Source organism: Lepidochelys olivacea (assembly GCF_965140295.1).
Source record: "Lepidochelys olivacea isolate rLepOli2 genome assembly, chromosome: 7".
In the NCBI taxonomy this organism is placed as follows: Eukaryota; Metazoa; Chordata; order Testudines; family Cheloniidae; genus Lepidochelys; species Lepidochelys olivacea.
In genome coordinates this window covers 58025852-58047172 of record NC_140417.1, presented here as the reverse complement: position 1 = coordinate 58047172, position 21321 = coordinate 58025852, and the positions used below count along the sequence as shown (strand labels likewise).

General features: G+C 45.9%; 1 protein-coding gene across 1 annotated transcript; it reads left to right on the top strand.

Annotated features, from left to right (window-relative positions):
• Nucleotides 1-499: 499 nt before the first annotated feature.
• Nucleotides 500-20883, top strand: ANXA8L1 (annexin A8 like 1). The gene is made up of 15 exons (XM_084634087.1): nt 500-587; nt 686-782; nt 2045-2199; nt 2813-2860; nt 8136-8226; nt 8497-8591; nt 9514-9627; nt 11888-11978; nt 12666-12745; nt 13381-13440; nt 13776-13869; nt 16153-16248; nt 16463-16521; nt 17480-17602; nt 19945-20883. Exons 4-15 carry the CDS (start codon nt 2840-2842, stop codon nt 20002-20004), a joined length of 984 nt encoding a protein of 327 aa, XP_084490213.1. The 5' UTR covers nt 500-587; nt 686-782; nt 2045-2199; nt 2813-2839; the 3' UTR covers nt 20005-20883.
• The last annotated feature ends 438 nt before the right edge of the window (nt 20884-21321 follow it).

Below are 21321 nucleotides of genomic sequence, written 5' to 3'. Positions count from 1 at the left end.
TGGCTAGCGCCACAATGCTGGAGTTAGCCCCTATTTTTACCAAAGGGATCCTCAGTGACCACATAGTCTTGGTTTCTCCTCTCATCTGCTTTATTATAGACTGTTACTGATTAGTGTAATAAACCTCCTGGCTCATTACTACATGTAACAGTAACTTGCATCCCCATGATCATTTACAATGTATTAATACACTATTGTTTCATTTCCAGTATCTTTTTTTAAGGTTCTCTCTTTTCAGATGGATCAGTGCAAATGTAAGAGATGCTGCTAGATTGCATTTGGGTTTTGTAGAAATATCAGGCTAATTCGCTTCCCACTTATGTCAGTTTACATTCATGGCTAGCCATTGACTCGCTCCTAATTCACACCAATGTGAGAGTGGAATCAGGTGGGTTTTACTAAGCCTTGGTTTCCATGCTTTCTGAACTTTCTTCTATCCTGTTTGCTGTCCTAACACAGCAGTGTCTGACTAGCCTGTTGCAGTAGCCCAGGAAAGTGAATGACTAGAGATAGGCCATGAAAATCTTCACTGTGAAAAATGCACAAAAGGCAGAAAGGAAGTGAATAGCATGGATGGTGGAACGGAGGTAATCTGAGTTTTTAAAAATATCATTACACTGAACATTTTTAAACATGACAGCCTTCTGCAAGCTACAGCCAGCACTGTGTATTCTGCTTTCTGCAGGCCAAATCCTCCATTACTTCGTGCAGAGACACCCACATCCTTACATAGCAATGACAGCTACTCCACCCAATGATCTCAGGTGCTCTTAATATCCGAGGTAAGGAAAGTTTGTTTAAAAATGTGGTTTGTTGAGTTTTTTTTGTTTTGTTTTTTTTAAATGAATGACATGTGGGGTCACATCTTCCCATGCAGCCAAATAGCTCAGTGGGCATTTAGGGCCACCTGGTGGCACAAGGGATGTGGAAGGAGGCATCACTGTGCTGTCCCTACACCCTAGTGATTCTTCATTGGCTTTGGTATTCTTCAGATTGTAGCAGGCTGGACCAGGTCGAACAGAGCAGCTCTAAGTTTGAGAGGGCAAAGGTCTCTTAAAGCAGCCTTAGCACCTTCCTCTCCTGAGGGCTCCCACTTTAAAAAATATATTTTAAATCTGGGAAGTTTGAGCAAACTCTTGTCAGTCATTCTTGAATTCCCCAAAGCTGCCAGTGGGGAAATCAGCACAGAGTTTAAACACCACAACCCCAAACCTCTGGCAGTCCTGACAGCAGAACTGAGAAAACTTGAGCACAGAGCTAACCCCAGGGGTGGCCCAGAACTCCAGAGACCCCTGACAATCTAGGGCAGCTTGCACAATAGGCCAGACTCTGGCAACTTCTGCATAATCCTGTGATCATCATGGGGAAACAATGTGAGGGGTGGAGCTGCAGCTGTCAGTGTTGTTCGCTAACTCAAGGCGTGGATGTTGGTCTCCAGAAAGGAATGTTACTGAGACAGTTATTGACCCTGGAGAGCTGGGCACCGCTCCGGGGCATGGGAGGAACCACTCCCTTACAATCTGTCTTCCAAAGCCTTGCAATAACTGCAATTCCCCCATGGCAGCTTGAGCACGTGGTGCCTGGGCCCAGTCTCTAAAGGGGAACAGGGTCTAAAGTGGAGATCAGTCTCTCCAGGTTGGGCTGGTCTGCCTAAGTCAAGGTGGCCGAGGCTGAGGGGGTGGGAGGGCAGGGAGGAGTAGCCGCTAGTCCCTCACTAGAGGGGCCTTACAGTTCACAGTAGTCCAGTCCCTGGTTTTCATTGGGCTGCCTGGCATTTTGAGAGCTGTGGGCCCATTACATTTGTATCCATCTTGCTCAGGATGGGCTGATTCCCTCCCCTTTCCCCCCAGGAAGGCACATGTAACCAGATTTGTGTATCCCACCGAGGGATTTGGAAAAGCCCCAAAGTTTGGCCAGCTTTAGTGGGAGGGGGGAGGGCTCATGAGTCCATCACCCCGAGAGTAGGTGATAGCAACGGAATCTCCACAGGGCTACATCTAGTTGCTTTGGGCCTGGCTAACAGACCACTTCCCTCCTCATTCAGGTGCTGCTGTGATTGTCAGAGGCCCTTGAGTTCCCAGACCTTGGTACGACAGAGAGGGTGCGTCTGTCTCGCAGTGCCTTCTCCACGTGGGGCTCTGGAACGCCCTTCCCTCCTGGGTCTTCACAGCCTCAACATAGTGAGCTTCAGTGCAAGCTGTAGGGCTCCTTTTTTTCTCCTAGGCTTTGCTGGGAGGGATGGGGCACTGGGTGGGGATTAGCTGAGGGAATTAGTGTCTTGTTTTGTTCGGGTACAGGTAGAGAGAGTCCTTTAATAATTAGAGAGCAATTGATCTGAGTGTTTTATGTGCTCTGGGCCACACTGGTATCTTGACATTATCTGGCGGTCATTTCCATGGTGCACAAGCCCCTGGGGCTCAGGCAGGCACATTGCAAAAATCAGAAGGGGAAATTCAAACTTTAGTCAACCAAGTTTGAAAGTGAGGCTCTTAACCAGGGAAGTCCTGTTACTAAGCAACTGCATCTCTGCCAGTGAGATCATATGTACAAAAACCGGTCAAACCATGTCTTTAAGGTGTTGCCTTGTGGGGTGTATAGAAGAGGAAGGCACATATCTGTACATTTTTTGGTGCAGAGGTGCCAGTTAGACCCTGCAACGGCCAGTGTGAATAGACCTCCAGAGAGCAGAATTTTTTTTTTCTTGTTTTCTAGTGGTGAGTTTGCAGGAAACTTTTTTTTGTCTTTCCAGTTCACACATGCTCAAGACCTTTAACTTTCAAAAGATCCAACATGTAACTTCCTTTATTTACAGGCAAAAAGAATTGCTACCAAGTGTACCATGGCATGGTGGAAGGGCTGGGTAAGTAGAGGAAATACTGGCGTGTGAAATTCTCTGTACATGATTTTAGAGGCGCATTGTCATGCCTCAGACAATATATAAATTCTATGTGTAGAGACAGAGTAAAATCCTTCCACTTACAAACTGACCACACCTGATGCATGACCACTCTGTGTGCGTGTGTTTGATTATGAGGAATTTGTTAAATATGTGTGCTGGTTTTTAAGCAACAGGCTAGCACTTCTATTGGCTGTTTGCTTATGAGAAGGGGTTAGGTGGGTGGAGACTTTACTGAAGGACATCTAAACTGAGGAAATGAGTTCTGCATTTAGTTCTGAGAGCTGTGAACAACTTGGTCAGTCTCTTCCCTTGTAGGAGTGAGTTACATAGTCTAGGTCCAGCTCCTGTAAACATTCGACCTCCCATTGTCATCAGCCTCTCGACTGGCCACCGGGCTGATTGCTCCAGCTGTGGTGGTAGGTCCTGGACCTGGAAGGAGATGTGGTCTCAAGTAGCTATTCAAAACCTTCCATGGCAGTGGCCTATCAATACGGAGAGCTGGACTCAATGGGGAGCCAAGACTACAATGTTCCTTTAAAGTTCACATTACTTTGAAAATGTACATTTCAAATCTGGTCCAGTGGCTGAATGGCTTTCACTGAGGCAGACCCATTCTGTACCTGAGGTCAAAGTGTGGAGGGCAGCAACTGATCAGGTGTGTAATTTAGGCCCCACTGAAATTAATGGCAAAATTCCTGTTACCTTCAGTAGGTTCAGGATTCCACCCTGAGACTTTGTACTGATTTACCAAGAGCTGGAGATAAAGAGGAGACCTAGATGATGATGATGATGATCTGGTCACTGGGAAAGCATTTACTTCCTGAACGCAGTCACCTACCAGCCACCAGAGTTACCAGGAGCCCTGTCCACAGTCGAGCGGGTCAGAAACATTTTGATGATACACTTTCATTTGTTCCATTGGAAGCCTGGCTGGCTTCCTGCCAGCGGGGCTGTCCAGCACCTTCCAGAGCCCACCTGGCAAGTTAATGGCGAGCCAGGGAGATCCAGCTGCCCAAACTATAAGGCACATGGCTCTTAGGCAACCTGGGTTCTTGGAGCTTCCAGGGTCTCTGGCTCTAGGGCAGCCCATCAGGCAAACTGCCCCAAAGCTGGGCAGAAAATAATTCCCTTCTGCAGAGAACTTCAGAGCTTTGGCTTTTATTCCAAACTGGAATGAAACCAGATTCTGAAATCTCAAAATCCTCCACAGAATGGTGTTCCAGTTCTCCACCCAGCCGCATTCCAGACACCAGCGCCAAACCGTCATTATCCTGATGGGGTTTGTTTAGCTGTCTTCCATTAACTGTTTTTGTCCCAATGCTGCCTCCTCTTTGTATTGCCCGGTAGCTGGACTCTATGGTTCTCATGTGATACAGATGGTGCTTTTACTCTAGCCAGTATAAAATATGGAGAACAGTGAGGGCCAGGATTCTACTTCAAGTGGGAAAAACATTTTGCTCTGGTTTTTGACTGAGAGCATTACTGGTAGAGTTGGTTTGAAAATAGACAAACCATTTAATGAAAAATTTCAAATTTGAACCCTGTGAAATGGAAACAAATGAAAGTTTCCTGTGTGTTTTTTTTTTAAATATTGTCTCATTTTGCCCCCCTCCTATTTCTGCATGAAACTTTTGAAATGTCAGCATTCCTCTTCCACCCCACCCCGTTTCACCACCAGGTTCAAGAAGATGAATAATGGGTGAAGGGGGGGCATGACTTTTTTTCCTTTTAGTTTTTAATTTTGCTGCTCTGTCACTCTTCCAAAATTGGAGACACTTTGAAAAATGAGAGTGGAAAGAGGAAGCAAAGCACAGAACCACGACCACTCCAAAAGCCCTGGAAATTGTTCCCCCTCCCCCAGTTTTTTTTTAAAATGGACTAAAGTTTGAATTTTCTTTTGCTTTTTGAAAAACAAAGTGAACATTTCAATTCAAAATTTTGAAAAATGAACATTTTGTGAGAAACTTTCCAGTTAAAAAAATCCAGGCAAAACCCACATTTTCCCACAGAAAACTTAGGTTTTGGACAAAATGCCACTTTTTTGTGAGAAGAAACTTTGTTTGGAAAATTGTAACTAGAGATAGTCAAGTAAAAAAGCCTAACTGAGGAGCATGTCAGGTGGAGTAGATCCCGCTGCATGCCTGTCTAATGGGGCTTGTTCGTTATGGCAGTGCTGCATATATTGACTCTTTTCAGTCAGCTACCTCTGAGGAGTCACCTGGAAACAGAAAGCCGGATGAGTCTCAGCTGGATTCTTGTCCTAACCTGATATGGCCACACCTTTCTCCCTCCCTCTGCTATGACAGCCAGAGAACACAAATAAAGGACTTGTGTGGCTGTGAGTGATGCCTGATTCCTTCTAGCCAGAACTGACTCAAATCCCTGATTGGGATTTTTTTTTCATAAGGGTCATTTAAATTTGTGTGCCTTGCCCCAAGAGCCCTATAAATTAAAACTCACCTTTGCACTTCCCCAATCTCCGAGTCACAGTGCACCAACCGAGAGCATTCCCCAGGCTGCTCTAACTCACACCCAGGCTGCTAACAGTCTGCAGGGACTGAAGCCGCAGCCAACAGTGGGGCATCCCAGTCTTCCCTCCTTTCTTCATCCACATCCCCTCTGCCTGGAGCAAGGAATGAGTGGCATGGGAGTCTTGATGTTGATTATAAGCAACAGTGTGGTGATCCTTCCGGGGTCAGGAATGCTAGCTGGACTGCCACCTTCCACTGGAAGTAAAGCACAAAGTGGCAACACCTCACTTGAGGATCTGGCCCTTCACATGGTTCCGGAGGAGTGTGAAAAGGAGGAAATTGAATTTGAATTTCATGCAGTGGAGAAGTGTGAGTGAAAGGACTGGGGAGACAATGCAATCAACAGGGAGGAAGCTGTTTATCAGGGCAGCTAACTTTGTGTGCCCATACAGGGATTGATGTAAGTATGAAGATAAATAAAGACAAACAGGAATAAACCTAATATTCAAACTATGGGCTAAGTAAACCTAACCCTAGTTAACTAAATCTAGACAGAGGAACTCTATAGGCCCATAATATAGAAGGAAGCAAGCTTCACATACAAGAAAAACTGTGCAAGTAACTCTCACTATTCCAGCTGCTTCCTGTCCTAGGCTGTGTGTCCAAGGGAGCTAGATATAGTAGCATGGACATACTCAGATAACTTTCCATCCACACAGACGTTTGCCTTTGTTTCTTTTGCACAGAGCTAGGCCACCCCAACAGCTGCTTTCAGGCAAACATAGTCAGCTGGCAGGAACCTTCGATTCATAGAGAATAAGGCCAGAAGGGACCATTCTGATCATCTAGTGAGTCTGACCTCCTCCTGCGTGACATGGGTCATAAGCATTTCACCCTGTGGTTCCTGCTTAAGTATGAATCCCTTCTGCTATTACCACTGGTGCAGCCTTGGACTCCATGCCTCTTTTCCCAGAGATTTACCAAGCAGTCCAAGTTCTTCCCACACACAATCCCTCTTCTGCCCACATCCTTCCAGCCCATGGCTGTCTCCAAGTGAGCCTTGCCAGGTAGAAGAGCTTGAGAAAGATTCCTCCAGGAATCGCATGCCTGGTTTCTAGTGAGATTTTGCAAGGTCACCAGCATGCAGCTCTGCCCTACAGTTACTATGGGCATAGTTCCCATCTCCTACCTGGCAGGTAGAGCTAACAAAAGCTGAGTAGGGGTGACTATTGGTTCCATTAGCTCTTCATTGGAAAACGGAGTTCAGTGTTGGCAATTGCCTCTCATGGAGGAAAAAGAATGTCAATAAATGCATTTGACTAGTCAAAGAAGAATGCTGACTTCCCTTGTAAGGTTCAGGATAGGCGGGAAGGAAGATGATCTGAAAGTCTAGCAAGATACGACATGTTGCTTTCACAAAAGCAGTCTCCTAGGCCTGAGTCCAGCTGATCTGGAGACTTTGGGGTCTTCTAGATGGGAAAGTTTCACCCATTATATTGAGATGGCTATCCTATATGGACTCCTAGTCTGGCATGAGTGCCTTTTTCGGGTTTAGCATCAACCCCTTCGCAAGCAACATAAACTAACCTGAAAAGGCCCTCTTATACTGGAATAAGGCTGTCCACTGGGGGGTAATACCAGAACAACTGTACTGGTGTAAGTTCACACGTTAATTTGTATCAAAAATCTTTCCCAGGTAGACAAGGCCTAAGGCCCCAAACTATTGGGAGTTGGTGGGTAAATCCAAGCCTGTCCCCAATTAGCTGCATTAGGTGAACCCTACACTGCAAGGCTGGGTTTGGGATGTTTGCATCACAAGGTTGGGATGTATTGAAATGCTACCACTTAATAAACAGCACAGGGAGGAGAGGGCTGGCCGTTTCCTTGCGGCTTGCCCAGAGACCCCCTCTAAGTCAGGACCCCAGGCCGGGGATGGAGGAAAGAGATTCTCGCTCAAGTTTGCTAAACCTGAACGTCTCCAGTTTCATCCACCCTTGCAAAATACACTGGTTCCTCTTGCTTGGCCTGTAGCTCTCCTTTGGGATGCCACACCCTGTGAAGCCAGTCTAACTCTACCTCAATCAGGAGCCAGGCATGTGAAGCTACAGCACAGAAAAGCCCATGTTTTCAACTGGGATATGCCATGGAACAAATGAAGTTATGTATAAAACTACCCTGCATGATAACACTCTGGTTATAGCAGTAATGTAGTATCACACACAAATACTCAACTGTATTAAACTATGTTTGTGATTTACTTGGTGCTTGGAAAACTGTGTTTAAAATGGCAAGTGATCACTTTAAGATTGAAGGGTTTCTAGGTCTTGCTTGCAGGCTAGGTAGGGAAATTTGTGATCTGGGGCTTGCAGAATCAGTCTGCAAAAAGGCAGCCTAGAACAAAGTGGGGAGAGTTGTGCCTCTGTTTTAGGGAGCAGCCTGCTTTGTCTCTTTCTGTTTTGGGTTCTTGTGTGTTATCATTCTGGATTCTAAGAAATAAAGTTGTTACATTGCATCCTTTCCAGCAAGAGTATTTTGCATGTTTATCTAACTTATGTGTGTATACGCCATGAACATAATAAGATACCACCTTTCAGGGCAACAGGAATGTCCAGTTTCGATAGTCAGGTCTTTCTGCTGGGACTGCCATTAAGGAGTTAATCAGCACCTATTGCAATAGTGTAATCTGTGCTCTAAGTCCACAGGGACCTGGACTGAGCCCTATCAAACTAATTTCACATGGGATGCATAGTTGCCTTTTCTTACAGCGTGATGAAGATGGCAGCTCAGTGAAAGGCACCCTGAGCTTTGACCCCACGCCCGATGCCCAAGTTCTGTATAAAGCTATGAAAGGACTCGGTGAGTTGACTCTATCTATTACCAGCCATGTTTTTAAAACATTCTACACTTCGGTTATAGCATTAGCACAATTCCCTACAGAAAACCACAGCCATTTGTGCCATCACATGGGAATTCAGAATCCAAGCTGCTCCAAAATGTGCCTAAATCCCCTCCTTGTGAGGGCAGTGAGTTTGGGAAGGTTGGATGGGTAATACCCTTGGGAGTTTGACATGTCTTGCCTTATTCTCCCGCACAGTGTGTTTACATCCTATCATCGTTTGTTTCCAGGGACAGACGAACAGGCTATAATCAATGTCCTCACCAAAAGGAGGAGCGCACAGCGTCAACAGATTGCCAGATCGTTCAAGGAACAGTTTGGACAGGTTATCCAGAGAAAGGACATGTTTGATCAATTTTCTCTTTGCACTGCATGATGCTTTTCCTGAGAAGGGAGGTGTCAGAGACCATGGGAGCACTGCCCTCTGCTGGACGGAATGTCAGATGTTGTGTGTTTGTGTCACCCATTGGTCTATTGGCACTGTTGTTGTAGCTGTGTTGGTCCCAGGATATTAGAGAGACAAGGTGGGACTGGTAATATCTTTTATTGGACCAACTTCTGTTGGCAATAGGGACAAGCTTCCAAGCTTAACAGACCTTTTGTCTCTCCCCAATAGAAGCTGGTCCAATAAGATATTCCCTCACTCACCTTGTCTCTCTCTAGGTATTTTATGGAAGGGTACAGAGGTTTTGGGCAGTGACATTACTACAACAGTGCAAGTCTACCTTCTTAAGGTAGGTAGACTGGAGGTCTGTGTTCTTGGGACCCAAGGTTCTATCTAGTGCACGGATGCAGTATAGTTAATGACCATGATGTTCTGCAGCATCCAGATTTCTTGTCCAACACCCATCCCCGGATTTATTACCAGGCCTGGGCTGGCCAGGGCATGTGTGCGTGAAGAGCAGAGCCAGTTGGAAAGCCACAAACTTCCCTATGGGAAATTTCAAGGATTTGGGTTTGTGGAAGGGTTGTGGGGATGAATTCTATAATGTTTGTGAAGTGCCCAGATATTGCAGTTATTGGAGGAGGCACTACAGAAATACCTAGACACAGTCCACTCATAAGGGTGGCCTCCTGATCAGCCCCATAGGTGCTTGTATAATAAGCCAGTCAACATGACATTGTGCATCAGCTTTATTGCTGTAGCTCATCATGGGGGTTACAAATGGAGATTCAGGGAAAGTGACGTGCAATGCAGTGAGCATTGGATGCACTCTTCCCTTAATTAGATCTTTCGTCTTTAACAGGATCTTATTGCCAGCTTGAAGTCTGAACTGAGTGGCAAGTTTGAGAGGCTCATCATAGCCCTTATGTACCCACCATTTAAATACGATGCCAAGGAATTACATGATGCCCTGAAGGTAAATCAATGACATGCTGCTTATTAAGTGGTAGTAGGAACACTGTGTTAATTTCCTGTGCTAATACAAGTGCTTGGTAGCTGAACTGGATGAACCCTTTCCACTGTATTGTTTCTCAGCAGGCCAATGTTTATAGCAAATATTTGGCTGGATAAGCTATTACAGCACGTCTTTGGTGGAAAGGGCACCCTTTAAAATATTATTTATGCCTTCGACTTGAGGTCAACAGCAGAACTGTGCAAAATTCTGTATTTCTGGTGAAGAATGATTGAAAAATACAGATCTCTTTTGCCACTTCTTGCTCTATAAAATTCCAAAGTTCCTCTTCTTTCTGCCCAGACAGCTACAGCTCTCATCTAGGCCCTTCTCTGCTGTCTTGACAACTGTAACCTCCTCCTCTCTTGGGCCTCCCCAACAATGTCAGGTCCCCACAAAACACAGCTGCTAAGATCATCATCCTCACCTTCAATGACCACATCACCACCTTCTTTGAATCCCTCCAAAGGCTCAAGTTCGAAGTCCTTTTCATCCCCTTCCAGGCCCATCACATAAGAATGGATATACTGGGTCACACAAAGGTCCAACTAACCCAGTATACTGTCTTCCAACAGTGGCCAATGCCAGGTGCCCCAGAGGGAATGAACAGAGCAGGCAATCATTGAGTGATCCATCCCCTGTCACCCATTCCCAGCTTCTGGCAAACAGAAGCTAGGGACACCATCCCTGTCCATCCTGGCGCATAGGCATTGATGGGCCTATCCTCCATGAACTTATCCAGGTTTTTTTTGAACCCTGTTATAGTCTTGGCCTTCACAACATCCTCTGGCAAAGAGTTCCACAGGTTGACTCTGTGTTGTGTGAAAAAAATACTTTCTTTTGTTTTGTTTTAAACCTGCTGCCTATTATTTTCGTTTGGTGATCCCTAGTTCTTATGTTTTGTGAAGGGGTAAATAACACTTCCTTATTCACTTTCTCCACACCAGTCATGATTTTATAGACCTCTATCATATCCCCCCTCAGCTGTCGTTTTTCCAAGCTGAAAAGTCGCAGTCTTTTTAATCTTTCCTCATATGGAAGCCGTTCCATACCCCTAATCATTTCTGTTACCCTTTTCTGAACCTTTTCCAATTCCAATATATCTTTTTTTGAGATGGGGTGACCACATCTGCTTGCAGCAGTCAAGCTGTGGGCATACTATGGATTTATATAGAGACAATGTGGAATTTTCTGTCTTCTTATCTATCCCTTTCTTAATGAGTCCCAATATTCTGTTCACTTTTTTGACTGTTGCTGCACATTGAGTGGATGTTTTCAGAGAACTATCTGCAATGACTCCATGATCTCTTTATTGAGTGATAACAGCTAATTTAAGACCCCATCATTTTATATGTATAGTTGGAATTGTGTTTTCCAATGTGCATTACTTTGCATTTATCCACATTGAATTTCATCTGCCATTTTGTTGCCAAGTCACCCAGTTTTGTGAGATCCCTTTGTAATTCTTGGCAGACTGCTTGGGACTCTCAGCACATCCCCTCCCTGCTTGTCCCCTGTTGTCTACTTGCAGCCTACTCATCAAATTTGCTCTGCAAGGGAGGCCATCCTCAGCTGCTCATTCATCAGTTTCTAACACCAACATCCCTGCACCTCCTCTCAACCTGCCCTTTGTGCATGGGATGCCCTCCTTGGACCAACCCATAAGGCTACTCCCCTCTCCTCTTTCAAATCCCTAACCTCTGACATGAAGCCCATAAGAAATCAGCCAGTGATGATGGCTGGAGGGGCAGGATGGGGTGATGTCTTCTTCCAGGTCCGAAGAGGTTGGTATGGGATGTTTGCATCCCAAGGTTGTGATGTGGGACTTTATTTCTCTACTTCTAATTATTTGCAAAATTACAAGTGGAGAGAAGCTTATGAAAATTGTATGTAGATGGATAGATTTGATTGCATCATTCTCCTCACACCCTTCTAATGCCACTTGTCATTGAAAGCCTTGATGAATGCATTGTACATGGGCAGAGCCCCATAAAATCAACTTCAACTCTAGGATTGCTCAGAGGAGGGGTGAGCCTTAGCAAACAAATCTGTACTGAAACTGAACAAGTTGAATGTGGTTCCAGGTTTCACCGTGACAATTTATCACAGCTCAGCACACAGCCTATGACAACCCTCAGACACTTGAGGGCTATTTTTCTAAAGATAGCTTTAATTGCATGGCAAAGTATTTTCTCCCACTCTTTTTTCCTTTTTCCTCTTAAAGGGTCTAGGAACAAGCGAAGGTGTCATTATAGAGATCCTGGCATCACGGACAAAAGTGCAAATTAAAGAAATAATCAAAGCTTACAAAGAAGGTAAAGCAGCTTACACTACACTGTGTGTGACGGAAGCACTGTGAGGGGGTTTTGTGGCAATTGAATGAACTGATAACATTTTCCGTAGTAAGGCGGGATCTTCAAAAGAGCTTGGTGTTGGCTTCCCAATGGAGTCAACAGGAGTTGGGCCAACTCTGGCTGCTTCTGAAAAAATCCCACCTTTAAATGTCCCATCTAGTAACGGGCAAACCTCAAAGGTGTCATGGGTTTAGTTCATGTGGGTAGCAAGCAAACCAATGTTGGTGTAATGGAATCTTCCTGTCTATGGAGCTGTATTTGTTCACCGGGTTTTGCTTTACTGGGACATGCCCCAGTTGGGACTCTGTCAAATTTATGTCCATGCCCATCCTTTAATCCCTTCAAGGCTCCAGGGCAGCATTTGGTCTTGAGAGAGGGTTTCAGAAAATAAGGCCCAGATTCTATAAGGTACTTAATTAAATGCATGCTTGGCTTTTGAGCATATGCTTGGCCCCCTGACTTAAAACTAGAAACTCTGCTGATGCATGTTCCTGAGTCGGGGCTAAGTGAGCTGCTCACAGCCATGTGTTTCCCTCAGGTTACCTTCTTGGGGCCTGCCAAGCATTCATTTGGTTCTGGAAGGCATGGTGACACCTCAGTCATTCACTGTGCCTTTCAGTGAACACATCACCCCCGCCTCTTCTTGGTCCTCTTGTTCTAACCTGGAAGAGGACATCAGATCGGACACAAGTGGCTACTTCGAGCAGATATTGGTTTGCCTCCTTCAGGTAAGTTTGTGATGAAAGAATGGGGAGCCAGGACTCTTCATCTCCCCTTCTTCTGATTGGGACTAGCAGTGAGTACAGGCCTCTTATCGCAAGCCCACCTGCTGCAGGTAGCCATCAGAATTACGAGATAAATCACCCGCACAGAGAGACCCCTTGAACTAGATCTCTGCTTTAAAAGCTGATGCAGAGTCGAGAGTTCCTTTAGGCACTAGTAGTTAGCCTCCAAAACTGTTTCTGTGAGCTCCGCCTCTGGGGGCACCATCCTATACACCATCCATTCCTATACAGCAACCTGGGCATTGCCCTCCAGCTAGTTTCAAAAGTGCTGTACCCCAATTGCATTGTGCCCCCTTTCTATACCCTGCCCCACAATCTTCAGAGAGCATCTCCATGCGTCAGAATTATTGACCTGAGTTAAGCAATAGCAACTGATCGGCTAAAACCACTCATATGATGAGGCGCCAATCACCAACAAGGATTTTTCTCTTGTATTGTATGTAACAATAAGGCTTATCTACCTGGCGAGGATAAAGGGCTGGGAGGATGAATTTATCCATCTGTAAAGTGCTTTGAGATCCTCATGCGGGCAACACTGTAGGAAAGCAAATAACCGTGTTTCCATTGTACCCTCCTAGGGCGAGAGGGATGATCCAAGATGCTATATGGATTCAGCGACGGTGCTTCAGGACACACAGGTATTTCTATAAAGTGACCGGTCCTTTACCATAACACTGATTCTTAGGGTGTGACCTGAAGGCCCTCGGTAGGGAATGGAATTACTCACCCTGCTGTAACAATTAGGTACTATCCCAGTTTAAACAAAGGCAAGGGTTGTGGTGTGAAAGGGTCTAGCTTGCCTGGCAGCAAGTGGCATGGTAAAATCAGTTATCCAAGCAATACAAGCAGTGCCCCAGCACACATCCAGCGGGAGCGGAAATGCTGCTTTGCACCAAGCCACATGAACCCCTCCCCTGTGAGATCCATGCCTCGAATGTCACTGGGAGCTGTAACCAATGTATTTCAATCACAGGCTCTTTACGCTGCTGGGGAGAAGATACAGGGCACCGATGAGATCCAATTCATCACCATCCTGTGCACCAGGAGCGCCACCCACTTGCTGAGAGGTACAGAGCAGGGGGATGTATTTTCATGCACGGCAGCAGCTTCCAAAATGAGAAAGCATCCCCCACAGAAAGCAGATGCAAGGCCGCCCAAGCCAACCGAGACACCCAAAGTTAGGCAGCTAAATCTACATTTAAGCACCTGAATATGTGCCCTGACTTTTTTTTTCTGAGGTGTTGAGCATCCAGAAGCTCCCATTCACTTTGGTGGGAGATCTGAGCACTCAACACAGTCCATTTACTGAAGAGTTCAGATACCATAGAGACTGGTGTGTTAGACAAAGATGTCTGGAGAGAAAGACCAGGTGGGTGAGGTGATATCTTTCATTGGATCAACTTCTGGTGGAAGGCACAAGTTTTCATAGAGTTCTTCCTCAGATCTGAAGATGGTAATCGCCGTGTCACCTTCTCCAGACCTGAGGAAGAGCTTTGTGATGCTCAAAAGCTTCTCCCTTCCACCAACAGAAGTTGGTCCAATAAAAGATATCACCTCAGTGAGAGACAGAGAGAGTGTCACTTTCTAAAATGCATTACAACATGCTGTTCATACTTGTGGCATGGTTTTATGTTGAAGAATCACAACACACCCAGGTAGAATCCCCGCACCATGCTCCTAAGAACATGATAGATATCAGTGACAGAGGGAAGTATGACATCAGACCATCCCATGAGCAGCATAGAGCCGCCAATGACCACAGACTGTTCAGCCAAACAGGCTTTGTTACGTTGGCTGTCGTGCCCGTGTTCATAATAGGCCAGTCACCTGGTGCGAAGTCAGACCATGTGCCTGCAGCAGGTGAACCTGAACTTTGCTTCTGTGGCCTCTTGCTAGGAATCTGAGGCCAGCTCCCTCTTACATTTCCAAATGTAACCTCTCAGAATCAGTTCAGTATTGCTGACCTCAAGAGATCAAAAATCATGAGGCAGACCCCGCCCCCCAATCATGTGTTTTAAAAAATGTTGATCAAAGAAGGGCTGGAGGGTAAATAGTTTGAGATCCACTCACCTAATTAAATGTGTCATGATTCACATGCACACATTGCACTTATATTACTTTTTAAGGTCATATTAAAGAACATTGATAGAGGTTTAATCATTCAAATAAGTGATCATGTCACAGTAAAAACAATATGGGTTTGGTTTAGCCTTTTGCAAGAAGCAGCTCTTCCCTGATTTCCCCCCACCGCTCTGAGAGCGGAGTAATGGTATCTATTTAAAATTCAGTTCATTTCAACTCTGTTCCAGCTAAACTTATTTCTGATACAGGCCTGAGCTGAGAAGGTCATCTCCAATCTGTTAGTGTCTTTCACCGTAGTATCTAAGCACTGAGGTTAGAGGAGATAAGCTTGAACGCTGCCCAGATTTATATTTGAAGCTCACTGTGTTACATAGAACGATAGGGTTAGAAGGGACTGTAAGGGTCATCCCTGCCAAGATGCAGGATTTGTTGCATCTCAACCATCCAAGACAGATGGCTAGCCAGCCTTGTTTTGAAAATCTCCAGTGAAGGAGATTCCATGCCTTCCCTAATACACAGGTCTTCTTTAACTGCTAGCTCTGTGTGCAGGTCTAGAAGTCAAACTTGAGGCTTAATAATTCCTCACTTGCAATGTCTACACTCTACCTAGAGAGAAAACAAATCTTCACTGCTGTGGTTCAATATGAACTTTCTGCAGGAATCTGAGTAAATCCAAAGATCTTGGAATTTACCTCTGTATTTTTGCTTATGGTTTTCTCACTTAGTGGTTTTTCTTTTTGCAAGGAGGAAAACAAGAAATTCGAGCTTCCCCTGGTGTTTTTCCCCCATCCAAAAACTGAAGGGCCATGAGCAGCCCAGATCTTGTTAGTTCAGTTTTACTTCAGCTCCCTGAGCCAGTGACAGCAGCAAACACAAAACTGAATGCTAGAGCCATGCAGACCCCTCTGGAACCAGATATAGATCAATAGTCAAACACAGGGATTAAGGGCCAGATTTCCAAATGAACATGCAATGAGCGAACCTGTACTTCCAAATGTAAGCCAGTAATTACGTACACCAGTGCCCATCTTCGTGCATACTTACCCATCATATGCACATACAGATACTTACTTGTGTTTGTGTGGTGCCAGTATTTTTGTGTTTCACATTTTTTGGACCTCACCTGAAGTCAATGGGAATCAGGCCATCCACTTCTGTGGGCTTTGGGTCAGGCCCCTCAGAAATGCAATCAGTGGAAAAAAGGCACAAAATGCTTGGGGAATTGTTTGGCCTGGATTTAAAAGTCCTTCATTTGTTGTTTCCCACAGTCTTTGATGAATACCAGAAGCTCGCCAGTAAAAGTCTAGAAGACAGCATCCAGAGTGAGACCCATGGCTCACTAGAAGATGCCATCCTGGCTATTGGTAAGGGACACGGGACTCCCTTACTTTTGTCTACGCTTCTCTTCTACTGCGGTAGTGGGCTAAGCATATCCATCCCATAATACCAGGGCACTTCTTAGCTGCCATGATCTCATGGGGAGGTTTAGGGAAGACGATAGGGAGTTGAATTACTATAATCTGCTGTCCCTGGGTTAGACTGATCCTGGGCACTAACTGAATGTTCTCCTGTGTCTAGTGAAATGCACAAAGAACATCCACAGTTACTTCGCAGAGCGGCTGTACCATGCCTTGAAGGTAAGACTGTTCTAACACAGGCTGTTCAGAGCGGGCCTACTTCTCCTCTCACTTCAGTCCGAAGCGCTGAAGGGGCAGTGGGGTAAAACTGGTACAAGTGAGAGCAGAGTCCGGCCCAGCCCCTTTGGAAGAAGAGGGACATGTAGAGTTAAAGTCCTGAAGGAGCTTGCTTCTGTGGAGTTGAGACTGGCACAAAGAGTCCAGTTCTACCCTCAGCTACATAAGTGCAACCCCCACAGAGGTCATCGGATTTGCACTGGGTATAAATTAGGGCTGGGTTTTGTCCCTAGTGGTGGTTGAATTGTTCTGGTACCAATAAGTTTCCTGTTTTTTTAGGATGCATTTTTCTCAGTGACATTAAAATAAACAAAAGAAGTCCAAGGGGAAGTACATGGAAATCCCTAAAGCCTTTGGGGCTGAATGTGTCAATGCTAATGGGGATCTTTAGCCCACTGAGCATAGATGTAACAAAGAAATGTGGAGCCTATGCAGTCTCCTTCCCTGGAAGACTGCAAGTGAGAGACGCTTCCCCCAAGTGTTTTGCAACTGATGAATATCCCCTTCTTAAGGGTAAAGGACTAAATGGATTGGCTGGAGTCCTGGGCAGATGCTCTGTAAAGCTATCATGCTTAGCTGTGCTGTATGCACCAATAAACCTCCGTTCCTGCTTGCAACCCTGCAGATGTTTGCTCCAGAGTTTTTCATGCACAAAGATTGGCAGTCACACCAAACTGCAGGATGGGTTTGGTCACATGAATAGTGAGGCACCAGGATGAGAGGCAGAGATGTGCTAAGTTCATTCTCAGCAGCATCTGAAACCTGGTCTCTTCCATCTTGGACCAATTTGCAAACACTAAATCTGCTTTCTCTTCTCCCCACCCCCCTCCCACAAAAGAGAGAAAATTAGATCATGCCAACACTCGGTGGCACTGCCAAAGTGATAAATGTGTCATTGCAGGGGGCAGGCACTTGTGATGGGACCCTAATAAGGATCATCGTTTCCAGGAGTGAAATTGACTTAAATCTCGTCAAGGCTGAGTTCCTAAAGATTGCAGGCAAATCTCTCTCCACCATGATTCTGGTAAGCAGTAGCTTTGTTGTTATGAATCACTGACATGCCTTTCTGGTACGTCCATCACCATGGTGTCTGACGACTGGGGGAAGGACTACCCCCCCAAGTAAGATCGTGAGTCTCCCCCGTCCATAAGTCCTCTGAAAAGAGTCAAAGTCCAGAGGGAGTTGGGGATCCCTCCTTGCCCATTAGGGAAACACCTGGCTGAGCAGGTGAGCCATGGAATGTCACCTGCAGGTGACAGGACTTGTGCTCAGACTAGTTGCTGATGGAAGCTGGTTCTACTGCCACAGGCTCTGCACCAACCAAGCTCTGCTCCCACGTGCTTTGAGCTCTGCCAGCTGAAGCATCATGGTGGAACACAGTTGCTGTCCGCTGTCCTAGCTCCCTTCCCAGCCCGTGTGATTCAGCACACATTGCCCATTCTGCCCTAGTCCTCTGTCAAGCTGAACGCCACCAGCAGGCCTGGCAGAGCACTTTGGAGCCAGCAGGAGCAAGACAGTCACCCATTTCATCTCTGAGGTTTTGCAGCCAGAGGATGGAGCCAAGCGCAGGGTTTTGCAGAGGGCCGTGGCCCTGTTTGGATTGGTCAGAAATGTTGCAGGCAGAGCTTTCTGCCTGTCCTCTCCCACGCAGAGCCAAGGGGCATGAAAATCTCTTGGACCAACTCCTCCAGGGAGGGAACATCCATGTTGTTCTGTCACAGATCCTAGTGAGCACCCCGTCCAGCCACTCTCTAGGGCTGCAGTGAACGGAATGCCAGGCTCTGGATTGCCCAGAGTTTTAAACCCCTGGAGCCTAAATAGCGTCCAGCCATTGCCCTGATGCTGGGTTCCCTAGGCACACTCTCGGGACAAAGATCTTCTCTCTGGCACCTCCTGTGGGGAGCTGGAACCGGCTGTCCCGTTCCTAGCCCCTGGGTACAATGGTGACTCCTCAGACTCCAGTGTGTTTGAACGCGCCCTGTCCCAGAACTCCACCCCAGAGGTGTTTGGCTTAACTCATTCAGAGGCACACGGCAGCTGTGAACATACACTTTGCACAGTCTAATGCATTGACACTCTTCTCCTTAATCATGTAAAGCACAAGAGGGCACAGATCATATAAAACAATAAACACCAGATGCCGGTCCCTGCCTGTTTCCTCTCCACTCTAGGGTTTTCTTTGGGCTGGGGGAGAGACTCTTGCATTGTCCAGAAGCCTTTTGGGTGGACTGGAGGAAAAATGGCTACAGTGAGTTACAACTGCCGGGGATCTGGCCCATATACTGTGTGTGAGAGATCTAGAAACTGAACATTTTCCAACCCCCTGTCCCCCCATGGAATACTTTGGAGTTGGATTTTTCTTTTTTGGTTTCCAAGCTGGTTGCTCATCCCTAGTAAAAAGCCACATTCTACAGTGGGGTTGAAATCCCAACGTTCTCCCATTCTATCATTCAGGGTTTTTCCCTTCCCCTGTGCAAATGGCACAGAGGCCCCTGTATGAGCAGTCCCCTGGGAAATCTGTCTGTAATTAAGGCCCCTTCTTCTAATCTACATTGTCAGTATCTGTCATGTTGATTAATGATCGGTCGTCGAGGGTCCTGACTGAATAATAATTCCTGCTGAAACATTGCGGAAGGTCCCCCAAAATACCCAGAGAGGATGAAATGAGCATCTCATCACTTTCTCGTTAACACTCCCCTCAACAGAGACTGAGAGATTTGTCTGTTTCCTAAAAACTTGACTTACAAAGCACATTAACCAAGGAAGAGTTCTACACTGCCAGCGATCGGGGGGCATTAAAACTTTGGTGGTGCAAGGTGATAATCAGTGACGGACGTAGATTGAGCAGCCAGCTAGACCATTTTAAGGATGCTCTGCAGGCCCTTGATCCATAAGCAGCAATACTCTATGCCCCTTTGGGAGTTGCGGCAATGATGATACCAATTTGATGCTTCACAGCTAAGTGCTCCACTCATTCTTCGCCAGTGAGTGGGGAGAATGGTGCATAAATGCTCAGGCAGTTTGAACCTTGAGTACAACTGGCTTGAGTCTACTTTACTTTTCATTTACATGATTTTTTTTTTTACTCCTGAGTTACTCCATTGACTTAGTGGAGTTAGTCCTGATTGGTTGCAAACCAGTATAAGTGAGAGGAGAATTGGGCTCAATATATTACACTGAGGGGAAACCCTATTAGGCTTGTTTCTCCTCTCACTTACAATGGGGTGTAAATCAGGAATAAATCCATTGAAGTCAATGTAGTCTGTCTTTCTCAAAGCCCCTGTCAGATGTGAGTGCATTCTATGGGGCTAGAATGCTAGCACGGTCCTCCACCTTCCATTCTATTTTTGCTCTTCCCTCTGTCAGGAGGACACGAGTGGTGATTACAAGACAGCCTTGCTGAATCTCTGTGGCAGTGATAAATGAAGAAATCTGAAGGGAAAAGGCAAGATGTTGAAATGGAGGCACGGAAACCGTTGGCAATGAATAAGTGTCTGGGAATGGATGTCTAGAAAATCCCTAGCACTGAATAAATAGAAAATGGAAAATCTGCTTTAGAGGCTAAGATTTTTAAAGAAATCTATGTGATCTGGGTACCCAACAAAGAGCTGCTCAGGAATTTTTCAACAAATCATTTTTCCCACAGGAAAAGGCCAATTTGTCAAAGTTGAAACTGTTCACAAAACAGTGCCTGTTTCAACTCGATAATTTTTTAATTTCAAAATGATCAAAACATCCCAGTTTGACACTTTCTGAACAAAAGTTCTGGCGTTTTGGCTTGAAATTGCTTTTTTGTTCATTTTGAAATTGGAGTAAATTTCGCCTCAAAAAAGGTTTGAAATCAAAATGAAACATCTTGGAAGGCTTCAGCGGGGGCTCCCGGGAATAAGGGGTGCAGGAGTGGGTGGGTGCTGAATTCATCGTTACAAAACCAATGGAGCTGATTCCTCCCTTGCTGACACCAATGGAAGCCAGGATAACTCAGCTGAAGACAAGGGAGTTACATCCAACTAGTGCGAGATCAGAACTGGGCCCGATATGTTTCCTGTGAACACACGTTTAGCCACGTTCTGGTCTCAGTGGGCCTGATTCTGCTTCCGCGTATGGAATCGCTCCATTTATCTCTGTGAAGTTCTTCTGCCTTTACTCTGCTGTGACCGAGAGCACAAAATGTGGCTCAGGAGCCAGACAGTGGCACAGGGAGAACAAGATGAAATGTTCCTGCAAACTCTGTTCTGTTCTGACCAGCAGTTCACCCCTTGGCTCCTTCCTTGTTCCAAGCAGGCAAATTAAATGCATAATTACCAAAAGCCATTATGTGCAACCTGGTGATTTTTCTGATGGGGCAGAGGAATCTGCCTGCGGAAGCCAGTCTCCCTTTTTTGCGCGCCTGAAATTAACAAGGATATGTGCATTTAGGATGGGGTGTTCAAAGAGTCCTAGATCCCCTTGAGCTGGGCCTCCAACTCCCTTAGGATCCCTTTGGTGATGCCATCCTGATACATGACACTTCCCCCACCCTGACAGCCCCAAGGTGGTTGTGCTTGAAGATATTCACGTAAGTCACATGGACTGCAATGAATCATCACAGTCTCCCTCATTCTAAGGTTTCCATCTAGTTTTACAAGAGGGAGGAGAGTCAGGAGGATAGGAGGATGTGCCCCCAGCCAGGGTGACAACCCCACTTCCTCAGGAAGCTCAGCACCACCTCCAAGCTGTGTGAGCATCGTGCGACTCGCAATC